At 38.6% G+C, this 14,013-nt stretch overlaps 1 protein-coding gene across 1 annotated transcript in view; it reads right to left on the reverse strand.

The window, feature by feature from the left end:
* Positions 1-14,013, reverse strand: part of LOC139714215 (RNA binding protein fox-1 homolog 3-like) — a gene marked incomplete at its 5' end in the record, with an annotated part of 75,795 nt that overhangs the window by 35,128 nt on the left and 26,654 nt on the right. Inside the window, 3 exons of the mRNA XM_071625929.1 lie at positions 2,188-2,280; positions 12,956-13,009; positions 13,681-13,848. Of these exons, the coding sequence (XP_071482030.1) occupies positions 2,188-2,280; positions 12,956-13,009; positions 13,681-13,848 (315 nt within the window). The remainder of the gene's footprint in view (positions 1-2,187; positions 2,281-12,955; positions 13,010-13,680; positions 13,849-14,013) is intronic.

Consider the following 14,013-nt stretch of genomic DNA (forward strand, 5'->3'; position numbering starts at 1 on the left):
AAAAAAATAGAGGACTCATTCGCAAACTAATTGGTAATTTGATGTCATTCATGTCAAGTCTGGTAGGCAATTTCAATCAGGCAAAACCATACAACTACAGCGAGTCACTTTGATCTACTGGCATCAGCTTTTTTTTATTTTGTTTTTCCTTTCCTTTTTTTTTTACGGTGCAGTGTTCAACAGAGGGGGCTATGCAAGGTTTCCATGGCAACCTGAAGGAATAGGTACCATATGTCTTTTAAAAAAAAATTAAATAAACATTTAGCAATCAATAGGATCATGTGTGATCTCGCACACACCAGAGCAGAGGATTACTGGCAAAGTCCTTCTTATGTGGGAAGCGAGGATTATTTCAGTTTACTTGGGGCAGAAGAATCTGAATTTAGAGCACTTCACAACAAAAATAACTTGGAAACTTTCTACTTGAAACGTATTGAGGGATGAGTCATTTACACAATGTGAATTAAAGTGTATGACATGTCAATCACAGCATAATGCAATTACTTGCCTATCTGACTATTTACTATTCTACGATGAAACATTTAGATAATGTCAAAAAAAACAATGAGTGAGGCAAAATAAAGCATTTTTTAAACTCCTCTGCAAAGATGTACTTTACAATATCAAGATCACATCGGTATGTGCTCATGAGCCAACTTCAGAAATGGCTGAACTTACCCCCTGGGCCTACAGCTTCCTACTGTACATGGGGAACCGTGCGCTTTCGATTTAGTAGGGGCTACAACTTCGAATTTTGAGCAGCCATACCTCACGGCCCATTGCGCACGTTAGCCTCGGGCAAGATTTGAGACGTGTTTCTGGCCGAGAGAGAATGCGTGTGGTTTGGTCGTTTGTGAAAATCAGGAGACAAAACTCGCAAACGGTTTGGGGGAGGGGGGAAGGGGTGGAGATTTTCATCAGAAAGGAGAAAAAGATCGGTCAGAGACCGAAATGTCGAGAGGCCGTTTGAGTTTTATCTCCTTTTTCTCCTTGCCAGCACTCAATGCGCTGTCACAATTGTACAAAAAAACGAGCCAAACCATTCTGTAACAATTGGCCGTATCTTCGTTGAAATGGCCAGGCAAATCAAAGATCTGTCAAATCTATCTTTCTCACAGAGAGCCACAGTGGTAAACTGTCTAAAACCATTCTTGAGGAGCAACCTTTAAAAAGTCTTACATGTATTGCCTTTAGCTCATTCCTCTGGGAAGTTCTTTCTTCATGTGCTTTTAAAATGAGAGTAACATGTAGATGGTCAGGATAACATCTGTAACAAGAGACAGCTATGGTCTTAATTTGAAAATTTCTTGACAACAACTTACGGGATCAATACGAGGCATGGCTTTAGCAGTTTCTGTTTAAATCATGGGGCAATGTCTAACATGCTGCATTCTAATATGCATCAACATAACGCATTTGACATAGGGACTATCGACATGTATGTTTTATACATTGTAAACATTTAAAAAGGTTTGGAATTGACCAACAGCTTTCAAATCCGGATGAAATTGCAGACACACCTTATTTTGCTATCAATATTTGAATGATAGAATTGAAAATGAATATGAATTTGAAATATGGAGAACATCTTGATGCTTTCCATAGACAATTGGAAAAAAAAAGGTGATGGTGACCCTGACTTGTACTATTTATTACGTTGTTTTCAAGAATGGCTTCAGACTTTTGCAACTGTTACTCAAATGAGAGAATAGAGTAGACATTCCGATGGCTGATGCTTGTCGATTTTGCAGCACAGCTTTCTCTTTGGCTTTTTCCTATTCTCGGTGACTGGTTTGGCTTTTGGCATTTTGTATGGAGGGGGGAGAGTGATTTTATGTGTGGTTAGCATGACATAATTCCATTAAATATACTCATCAAGATAATCATAATTCTTTTTCAACACGAGGCACGTCCATCTTATCTCATGCAGGGCATCAGAAAAAAAAAAATCACCCCAACCATACAGACATACACTGGTGGTAAAAAAAGAAAAAAGAAAAAAGAAAAAAACAACGACCTGCGGCAGACCATCCAAGTTCTTTCAATTAGGGAAAAAAAATGAAGAACTTGGATGGACAAAAGATTATGATAAATATATCTAAACAAATCAAGAAATGTAGAAAATAAAGAGAGGTGGTTACTATAAAAAAAAAGAAGTATAAAATCTTACGACGGAACAACATGCACCTCTATTTTTCGCCCCTCAACAATAGTGCCGTTCAATTTCTCGCGAGCCCTGTCGGCGTCCGAACTATTTTGAAACGTAACAAAACCGAATCCCTGCATGCATGGGAAGATAAACAAGACAGATAACATGCAACACATTATATAGTTTATCATGCAGAGATTTCTTGTCATTTGGACTCAATGGATGGAGAGAGAGAGAGAGAGAGAAAACATGGTTTGGTTAAATCAGGACATCGACATAACATTATCTTTTTCTCTTTTGTCTTTCCTTTTTTTGAATAAAAGTTTCTTCTCTTTTCGAATGGTGATGGCAGCCACTACTGGCTTATGCGTAATCTGCCGATCGGATCACATGGACGGAAGTTCTGGATATCAGCCGTCTTATGCACCGTCACAGTCATCTCTTAGGACGGCTTACAGGCATCACATTAATGTTTCATTAGCATTGTCAAGAATAGCTCAATATTGGTGTGATGTCTACCTTTAAATGAGGGGAATAATGGATGGATGGGTGGGAGGGGGTTTGCAGTGGAAAAGGCACGGGCTGTGTTTGGATTATATGGATGAAGGAAAATGGAGAGGGGAAAATAGAACTGTAGGTCTAAAAGATAGAAAATGATAGAAAAAAAAGATATATATATAAGTGGCTATGAAAATGAGGGAAATTTTGATAGAAGTATTCAATAATACCTATCAGCGGTCACTACTAAAGAACATCTGAATACCATGACTTGGCTGTAGGAGTTCATCTGGATGAAAGATATACCAATAAGATGCCACTATAGCATAGCTGCTCTTTCATTGGTTAACGTTTTGTAAGGTTTTCTTTTAACAGCACAAAATACCCTCAAGATTAACTGCTTACGTGTCAGACAAAATCTTTCCCCAAAATTGACTTAAAATCCGTATGATCTACCCCTCTGTTTTAATCAGGTGATATGATCATAAAGGCAAAAAATTCACCCTCCAGCTACAGGAGTGGAATTTCAATGTTGAATTTTAGGTCATTTCACAAATACAGGTAATTTGACAAATACTGTTCAAACCTGATGTCTCTTCCTTTTGACGAGTTTCTTTGCCATTTCTCTTCCGATTATGACGCTACTTTCGAATAATCCTTCGCACATGTTCATTTGTCTAGCAGTAAATATGCAGGAGCCTCACAGTAAGGTCTGTGCTGCCAGACGTGGCCGACAGTAATAGCCTGCTAGAGCGCAGTGGTTGGTGGTATTGGAAGAAGAGCAGAAGGTCTCAGAAAGACCAATGAAGCAATGCTAGAAAGACAAACGATGAAATTGGCTTGACCCTTTAACACTGCGCCTCTTTTTCACAGATTGGCACAAATTATCTAATCCCCCTTATGTCATTAAACAGAGATTACCTGATCCCCTTAATCATCCATTGTGTCACCACACTTGAGTGGGCTTGCCATTACATATTACACTAGGTCACGTTTGGATGGCTTACTGAATGCTGATTTTAAAAAAGAAAAAGTTTGGAAAGTTACGTTTATAAGTGACTAGGCACATAAAGGACTAAGTCAGGAGAAACAGAAATAATGTAAAGGAAAAGAGTAGATAAACCGAGGGATCAATGGGTAGATGGGTAGAAAAAAAGAAGAACAAAACAGAGAGAAATAAATGGACAGAGAATGAGGGGGGGGGGGGAGGAAAGGAGCAAGGGTGCAAATTAAACAGACAATGCGAAATGGTTGCGGGAATGATTTGGCGTGACTGACTAGAGAACGAGTAGAAGGTGTACGTGGATAGATGGATGGACAGAATGTAGGCAAAAGAGAAAGATGCAGCGGTGAATGAGTGGAGCGGCTGAATGACAAGCGGTGGTTCTGTTCACAAACACGGAAAGCTAGGTACGTGGGTTCAAGTTCAATGAAGGGGTGCGGGGGGCGGTGAAAGGCGAACAACAACTTGACATTTTGTGTTCATCAAACATAAACAACAAATTCTATCATATATACTTTTGTCTCATCTAAAAGGCAATTCTCAACTCCAGTTAATAAAATATGTGTGACATTCCAATGCAAATCTGGCAAACATGTAAATTCCTAGTTCATCTGAGAATATGAATTAATATCAAACACATATAGCTTATTTGTGAATGGTTTGGGCAAATGTGACCAACTTTCTAAAGAATGGTGCACTCAAATTTGTCGCTACCGGTATGCAATATACTAGTAGATTCTTTCTTGCAATTGAATTATTCAAGAAATTACTGTATAAAATGTGTTTGCCACAAATTATTTAGTTACCAAGCCAACTGGTCAAAACCAAAATTGGCTACAATCAACACGATTAAATGCATAATCTGATGTCATACAAATGGCATGATATAAGTCAATGATACAGATCTATATGCACGCAAACATATGGCATCCATTATAGTTTACCTACCACCTGCAAAACAGGAATTTATCGTTAAGGGACAGTAACCATTATAACTCCATCTTAGAAAATAACAAATTTGAATCGATTTCTGTGCATCTCTGTGGCAACATAATGCATTCGAACACTTAGGAGAGAAGTTTTTTCAAAAAGAGGAGGAACGGGTAAGGGTTCAGAATGAAGATGGGGCATTTCATCGGCAACGTATGCAAGGTGCAGGGACTTGGTGGGTTAATTTGCAGCTGGAGAGGGGGTCAAAGGTTAGAGAACAAGGTGGCCAATTGAAAGTTGGTTCAAAATGCATGGTGCAAGAAGAAAGCAAGTGGCAGTCATCAAGTCAAAGAAAGACACACTTCATGATCATGACATAATCTGGTATCAGTAAAAAAAACAAAAAACAAAAAACAGTCACTGAGTAGTGACCTTTACTTGACCTTGGGGGGACTTTAAAAAAAAAAAAAAAAAACTTTCATTAGTTTGTTATGATAACTGTATGTGCTCTGAAATGATTCCGATGTCACGTTTACAACGCTGAACTTCAAACAAAAATGAGACTGTTCTTTTTTTTGAAAGCTAATTTTTTTTTTGAGTCTCCAAAAGAAAACACGAAATTCCATTTTGCTCTTTAATATTTCCATTATGACAATAAAAGTCTCTCTCTCTCTACTTCTTAAAGCTATACGTAAAATGGTGCACCCCAATGAAAGCACCGTTTTACTTGATTCACAAGTCACAAAAAAAAGACATGCTCTGGGTTACATTTGTCATTATTTCAAACTAAAAAAAAAAAAACAATCACTCCTTGTTAACTTGCCAAATCTCAATGACTGGGGATCAAAAAGGTAGGGGAAAAAAAACGGAAAAAAGAAATATCACATGAGCAACTTCAAAAGATGCAGTTTCATTCAGGGGCGTTGACCCCGGACAGAGCTGACAGTACATCATTACAAACTAATATGAAGGGTGTTGGGGGGTAAAAAAAAAAAAACAGGCATGTTTCATTCAAAATATCATGTCGTGATACATGGAAAACACAAAACTGATTTAAATGCTTTTCTTTTCTTCTTTTTTTTTTGTCAGGGAAAAAAAAATCAGACATTATGAGGATGATGAAGAATGGACCTTAGACATACAATTCAGCATCAGAGATATATCAATATATTATGGACATTAAACAAAATTATTCATCTGGAAAAAAAAAAGGGTTTCATTCCATACAATCATTAACAAAAAGAAAAGGGAACAAAGAATATGGGACAAGAAAGGACAACATTGACGGGACCTCATGAAGCATCCTGTAATATTTGAGAGACAGGATCAGAAAAAAATTATGGGCAGAAATAAATAAAAGTATGTAAAAACTCACACAAATTTGTTTGTTTGTTTGTTTGTTTTTTTTTTTTGTCTATTGACAGGAGATTTCATCTCAAGGAAAGAGCAGTTTTGGACAAGATCAATGCAATCAGAGCCACAAATCGATAAAAGCTCGCGCGAAACATATGCGAGTTTGGACGCCAGCGTGGCCACCTGATCTGGCTCCCCGAGAGGGTCCTCAGCACAGCGAACCCGATCATGTGACCATGACATCACTTAGCGCACGAAAAGCTGCATTTTTGGGTTGGTTGTTTTGTTTTCTGGGCAGGAAGGCTAGAATGTGCTTCCCCCAAACTTGCCTCAACGTATGTCTTGCATTTTTTGAGGATGTGTTTCACCATAAGAGTAACACGGCATTATATGTCAAGTTTTTGTGTTTTGCTTTTTTTTTGTCAAAGACTAAAAAGCGTCCTGGTTATGTTAATCAGGTAAAGTAATCATCCTTGCAAAACTACAGTCACATTCATGACTAACACGAGTATTTGTGGTGCTCATGAAATGCTATCTGGTTGATTTTAAAGCATTCCAATCATACTTCTTTTTAAATTTTCATTCAAATTTATCACTGCTCTGTGGATCACTATTGACTCATGGCATCCATCAAAGTATCAACTCTTTCCTCGAGATAATTTTTCTCTCGTAAAAATTGAGGAGGACGATATACGGGAAGTAGGGATAAAAAAAAGAAAGGAGAAAACATAAACGTAGGTCAAAATGCACCATGAAGGCAGAATGGGAACACTCTTCCATACCTGAAGCTGATTCAACAAGCATGCAGTGCATTCATCTCAAACCTTTTAAATGATAACCTGTCACAAAGAGAATACTTTTAGATTTCATATGATACATTCCTGCCCATACTTTTCATGAAAACAACCGTGTCAAGCCTTAATACCAACCCGTACCTTAGGGCCACTCAATTAGTGGAGAGTGGATTCTCAAATTCTCATATTTCACATCAGAACTCACTACTGCGACATCGTCAATTCAGTGCAACTTCAAATTGCCTTTGATTATCTTCTTTTTAGATAATAATGAAAAGTTTGTTCGTTTCCATTACAGCACTGACATACAGCTAAACGAAATAGAGGAGTTTTGGCATGTTCGATTTCACAATCACAGCATTTCCTTTCATCTCTCTCTAAAAGCTCTAAGCTATTTCTCCTTTGATATGCTGAAAGCTTCAAAGTTGTGAATGATAACTTGTCAAAATAAAAGAATCATCTCATTGTACTAAAATATGGAATATACCTTTTTAAACAGTGTACTAAATGCATACATCAAATTTTTTTTTTTCAAGATAAACACTTTGTCATCCATGACAAACTCTTCAATTACATGAAAAACATGATATCCAAACTGTTTTGCTTTAATACAATATAGGTGTATACCACGCTGCAAGAACAATATTACACTTCAGGTTACTCTTTGCTTGAACAATCACTTTAAATGATTTAAACACACTCTATTTTGTATCATACAGTAGTTCCAAAACGACCATTTCGGGATCTATTGATGAAGAATAATCGTGAAATCCCTGAGATGAACATGCATGCCTGATCCTGCTACATTTAATTTGACATTCCTCCATTACTACGGTGAAGATGTGACAATGACCCACGTAAGCGTCTTGAATTCCTCCCACTCTCACAGTTGTCTGCCGGTACCCTTACACTGACCATTACCTGACCGCTCCGGCCATCATGAACATTACGTGATGTGTCTTTTGATCTACGATTCTCCCTCATGGCAACAATTGAAGGCCATGTTTGTTAAAAGCATATTACAGGACGAAGGATTTTTGTGCTAACACTCTTTCCTGTAGGGCCTACATCGATGGCAGGGCGCCCTCTTGGGCAGATGAGCACTGACCTCGTGAAAGTTTGAGAACAGTTGGAAGATGAAAGAAAATGGAGAGGTGCCAATATCCCCAATTTGAGACCAGCAGGGCAGCAAAATCAAAGATTAGCACCTGTGGTCTAGCGTTCATCGAAGCTAGCATAAATAACTTGCCACAGGAAATGTACATGGCACTCTAAATCATTTCATGTTTTTCTTTTGTCATTTCAGTGGTAAACAGAATACTTCTCCACACCTAAATTTTACATACATCACACATAAATATAGTTTCTTTTTGATGACTCATGGTAAACAAGAGAATTTCCTTTTTGATGATTCGTGGTATACAGAGAATGATCTCACTGTGTGTAGGGATTGGAAAGATGTTCTGAGCAAAACAAATAAATAGTAACCACAGTGCCATCTTCATATTCTAAGTTAATACAGGTTATCTCTAAAACGCCAATGATCTCAATTCATATCAATCCTCCTCAACAGTTCTCAAATATTTCTAGACACTACGTCTTACTTTAATAGGCATTTCTTACCTTAATGTACCTCTTCCCCTCCCCCCCCCCCAAAAAAAAGCAATCAAAATAAATCCATGCTGAACAGTCACATTGCTGATTATTTATCATCAAAATGGATTAATGAACACTGAGATGATGCTAGCAAAAAACATCTTGGTTAAATACTTTATACTGATTTTAAATGGATCACACAACTGAAAAAAAAAAACCATATCAAAACAATCATTCCAAACTGTACCATGAATTTCACAGAGTGGACAAACACAAGATTATCTACAGTTGTACAATATGTCCATGCCCAAACCATGTTTTAATAAGTTACTTTACTTTACACTGAAACACTTGTTCAACACCTACCATATAAGGGCAAATCATGAGTGTACTTCCTTTAAAGCAGAACTTCAATTTTACTTGTACTTTCATTTTTGACGTATCGTACCTCTTTTCAACGTATGAATGCACTGTATGCAAATTATACATACAAAAAAAAAAGGAATTTCTTTCTCTTCCTTTTGCAAAAGGCTTTTCAAAAATTGCTTTGGATAAGGATGGAAGAATTTTGAACATGAAGCATGACTTCAATGACTGACGACTGCAAGAGATTTGCATGGCTTTAAATTAGGCACATGTGAACAGCTTGTGTGAGGGCACCAAAAAACAAACAAAAAAATGAAGACTTTGAGTGAAATTGCAAAATAACAGGATCTGCATGATCTGTGTGTTGGTTTGCAGGCGGAATACGAGAAGAGGTGATTTGGTGAAAAGCAAGTATGAATAAACTATGCTAAAAAGAAGGGGGAAAAAAGAGAAAAGAAGGCACGAAGCGTGTCAAGATAAAAACATTAAAGTGATGCCTGTATAGATTCCTCTTCCTGAACGTCAAATTGACGTGTCTGCAGTATGTGCGTTTAATAATTTTCGTTTCTCACATATATTCGAGAGATATCCGATTAATGGTAGGGACAGTAGAAAGTAGTTTGGTAGGTGGTGTACAAACGCCGTAAGGCACACGGCTCCATGCGCCAACAAAGACAAGAGTTAGTGTTACGGTGTTAGTAGTTAAGTAAACCCCAGTACACGTCACACTAGCCTAAATGATATGGGACAAGCACCTACATTGCATAATTAATGATCAGAAAAATATATTGATATATGTAGATCAATCAGGCCGAGTCTATAGGGTGCCACAACTTCAATCAATCAGATTTTTTAGGGGTCTTTTTTTAACATTTTGATTTCTAGTTTGACTCTCCCCATGGGTCTAGAAGAGGGGGAAAAAGAGGAGGAAAAAAAATGTCTGCAAGATCAGGCATGCATTTATATGACAGGAATGAATCAGCTTCAGAGACGACGAAGAGCATTCCTTCAATTGATGTTACTACAAACAGTCATCATGCTTGTTTCTCACACTTTTCTTTTCTCTTTTCCTTTCTTTCTTTTCCCTTAATTTCTGGTTAGTTTTCATTCGGTGCTCTATTTTTTCTTTTCGTCCTCGATGGTGGTTACTTGGCTAAGTTTCGCGCTGACCGACTTGACCTGTGCCTCTCTCTCTACGCACGTAGAAGCATGAAAAAATGCTTCAAAGTTTTGGTGTATGGGGGAAGGCATGCAGCGACTCCTAACCCTAACCGCCATGGTATGCATTTACTTTCACAAGCAATTGACAGTCTTGTGCTACATTATGCATTCACTGAGCCAGCTTTTATTCCAAATGTACATGTATGTCACGTCTCATCTCATTGTTACCACTGTCCGAAAACAACTTTCCCTATTTTCATCCCCAAATGTCCGAAGAGTATGAAAAATACCTCCCCCCCCCCCCCCATCAAACTCTCAGAGGTTTCAAAAATGAGTTTCATGTGTAAACTCAACTCCAACCAGAACATAAAAGGTAGGGTGTATCATTCTGCTCATGCACCTTATGCCATAAAAACCTCTGCTGGGAACTGTGTTCGAAATTGACATTCAAAGAATTGGGGAAAATTCTGCTGATTGTTTCTTTGTTTCCGTTTTATACTTTTCCTAGCAGACACCTTCTTTTGTCTGCTTCCTCAACTATTTGTAATGATCTTATTTTATATAAAATGCACCATTTCTTCCCCCAGAATGATGAGAATAAACTATTTCAAAACCATATGCGAACCCTGCACCTAATACAATTTTTTTTAATGGATTTTTTTTTTTTTTTGCGAACATCTGTCGGGACATGAAAAATGAAAATTTGAGTGCAAGGCATCATTGCATATTATCAGGTATTGTCAAGCATTTCGTAACCAAGCAACCACAACGAGAAAGAGAGCTCCTTCAAATCCACAATGCATTGGTTTCAGACAGGCCATGCATCAAGCACTGTATGCAAAAAAAAAAAAAAAATAATAATAATAAATCATTATAAAAGTGAATAAAGAAATAAACCAAATAAACAAAAATAAGAGGTAAAAAAATACTGAGAAAAAAAAAAACATGAAAAAGACAACACAACACATTCACGACACACATTCACATGTCTTGCTTTCACAGGGTAGCATCAGTAAAAGAGTTTTACTGCTGACACCCTATGACCGTTCGGACATTCATTACGTGAACGGGGGGATTGGACGCCACGAAACAAAAAATAACTCCGACAACATTCTCCTTGCAAGACGTCGAAAGAAACATCTACAGTCGGAGTGCATGCACGCATACAAACTCACATACAAAAAAAAAGACATACATACATACATACATACATACAAATGTGCATACGAACTACATTTTTGAAATACAAGGCACATTTATATTTCTGGTCACGCATAGATAAATTCAATAAAAAAATACTGTGACTGATCAAAAAATGTATCATATACTTATTTCAAGGTTGCCATGCTACACACACTGAGACTGGCATTTTGGTATCCAGTCAAGTAGAAAATATTGTTCCAGTGACTATTTTGTTTTCTCTGCAATTGAATGATGGGCTGAACATAGCTAGCATATGTAACATGATGCCTACTATACAACTGAGCCAAGGAAAAGAGCTGAAACCACATAGCAGTAATCAATCTTCTGTAACATCAATTTTCTCTACATTTTCCTCTACCTCTTATGCCACGAATGCAAGAGCATCTTGTGTTGTACAAGTACATTGCTTCATCTTAATGTTAAGATAGATTTTTGTCTCTTTGAAAAAAAAAAAATTTAGTCCACTGGTTTTGTACATAGCACTTGAATTAAGCTCTACGAAATTTAGTGGAATTTATCTGAAAATCAAACTAAAGCGATAATTCTTTTTTTTTTTTTTTTTAAGATACTTGTTGTTGTATCAGTGTCCTGCATTGCATAGCAACCTGTTTGAAACTTGAATTGTCCACTCCACTCTCCCTCTTCCGACTTGACTGACAACTCTCGGACGGATGGATGGATTGACTGACTGGACCCTCAGCCGTCGAGGGCAGCATTTACGGCGGGAGGGGCTCTGTCTCCTCATTTTGAATGCAAATGGCGCAACGGGACCCCGCGCGGTAAAACACCAACCAAGTGTTCGGTTTCAGATTGTATCACTCCCAGGCACAAGAAAATTATCATTGCTGCCTTTTTCCCCTCTTCCTTCCTCCCCACCCCCTCCCTTCTCTCCTCCCCCCCCCCCCCCCCCCCGATATTATATCTGCTTCGTTCATTCACCCTCATGGTTAACACAACACTCCGAATTGAATGTGGGCACGACTGCAATGTCCCTCTATTGTTTTTTCATGCTTTTTTTCCCTCTTTAATTGATTTCCGGGACTAGACAATTAATTTTCCGGGGACAAACCAGCAGGACAGAAAGAAATAGAATGAGAGATTGAGAGATAGAGAGATAAAAAGAAAGAGATAGAGGAAGAGAAGGCCCTTTCATTAAGTGGAAACATGCCCCAGTCGAGAGGCGTTCTTTACGTTATGATAAACAGTTGACCCAGGGGGAAGAACTCAAATTCTCCTCATGTAAACTCAAATGAATCAAAGTAAGAGAACATGTGTTTATCTTGCCTCCCCTGTCCCCCTCCCCAAATTGTCAGATATCATTCATATTCCACTCAGAATTTTATTTTCATTTTTTTTTTGCCGACTGAAGAAATGGGCTCTACTTTTATCTATTTCCTCCTTTCTCGTGCCCCGAGCGAGCAGAAAAGTTGTTTAACTGATGAATGCCCGCGAGTGGGAGTTGTCATAATTTCTGCACTGTTTGTAATTTCAACCACCTTGCTCCCTTTAATCGCCCGCAGCAGCATCTACTCAAAAACTTAATCAAAAAAAAAAAAAAAAAAAAATGATGCAACCACACTGAGACCCTCATTTTATAACATCAACATCACCTAAATATCATAAAAAGAAATATCAACAAGTGAAAAACATATTGCCAATACTGGCACGGGCTTATTAATTTAATAATCTAAACATCCGAATTCAAATGCCACCTCCCCCTGTACAAACAGATGTTAGTGCCAAAGGCCCTGTTCACATTCATCTGATAAAGTTGTCAGTCAAAGCGTACAGATTGTTTTTACACAATCTGATGGCGTGGTGTCGAAACCGGTGAGAGTGGTGTGGACACAACTGTACAATGCTTGAACTGAACGCCATGCTGTGGCGATGGCTGGGACGTACCTTGCTCCCTCGCTCGTTGAAGATGATTTCGACATCTAAGATTGTGCCGAAGGCCTGTGAAGTGGGGAAAAACCAGAGAGGATGCAGTGGAGATAAATTATTAATGCTTCCTCCCCGTCCATACATTTTTCCTCATTGCCCCTTTCTCACATCAGTCAAAACAGAGAACAAGCAGACTACAATTCCTTGCAAAAACAAAATGAAACAAAGCATTTCAAAAACATGGTGAGGAAATACACAAGCGAAACTGAGTTACGGAACTAGTGCGTAACATCACAAGCAAGACATTTTTAGATACAATCTCTTCCCATTGCGTCAGAAGCCCCTTCAATGATGAGTTTTCCAGTCTTGCTGCCAGCATGAAATATCGCTCACATTATTTACCAGCACATTTCCCATATATGCTCACCAACCGTGAACTGATGAGCCAATATGTTATACTTGCCAAAACTATTTAAAAAAAAAAACTCCAGTCACAATGTGATACCATTAACAGCCCCCCACCCCCACCCTCGTCACAACCATGTAATGAAATACACCAAGAAAAGAATCCTTTGCAAACACATAAAAAAAATCTCTTAAGAGAATTCAATTCTCTCCAAATTAACACCTCTTCACGACACGTTTCTTAACTGTGAGCAAGGGCATAGAATACTCCAGAAAGGCCCCCCCCCCCCCATGCATCCCCCCTCTTTTTTTTGTTGCTGCCCCAAAGCGGTACTCACCCCAAATAATTGCCTGAGATCGGGGTCCCTGAATCTGAAGGGGATATTTGAGACGTGCAGTCTCTTGGGTGTCTCGCCGGGCTTCCCCGTGGCGCCGGGCACGGTGGCGATGGCCTGACCGATGATCTCGGCGGGCTGCGGTTGGCTCGTCGAGGCCTGGGCATCACCCTGCAGGGGGGAGGACAAAGAGACAATATATCGCCATGGTTACCAATGTTTCTACCAACGTCACACTCCAAACTCGTTCGTACGAGAGTGAAGGAAACGGGCTAAATACCAAGTACGAAATGCAGATGTAGACTTGACAGTAGGTATTCCGTTACAAAAATGCAA

The sequence above is a fragment of the Diadema antillarum genome, unplaced genomic scaffold (genome assembly GCF_040938485.1).
Source record: "Diadema antillarum isolate AM-2024a unplaced genomic scaffold, OU_Dant_1.0 seq00002192_RagTag, whole genome shotgun sequence".
Classification (NCBI taxonomy): Eukaryota; Metazoa; Echinodermata; class Echinoidea; order Diadematoida; family Diadematidae; genus Diadema; species Diadema antillarum.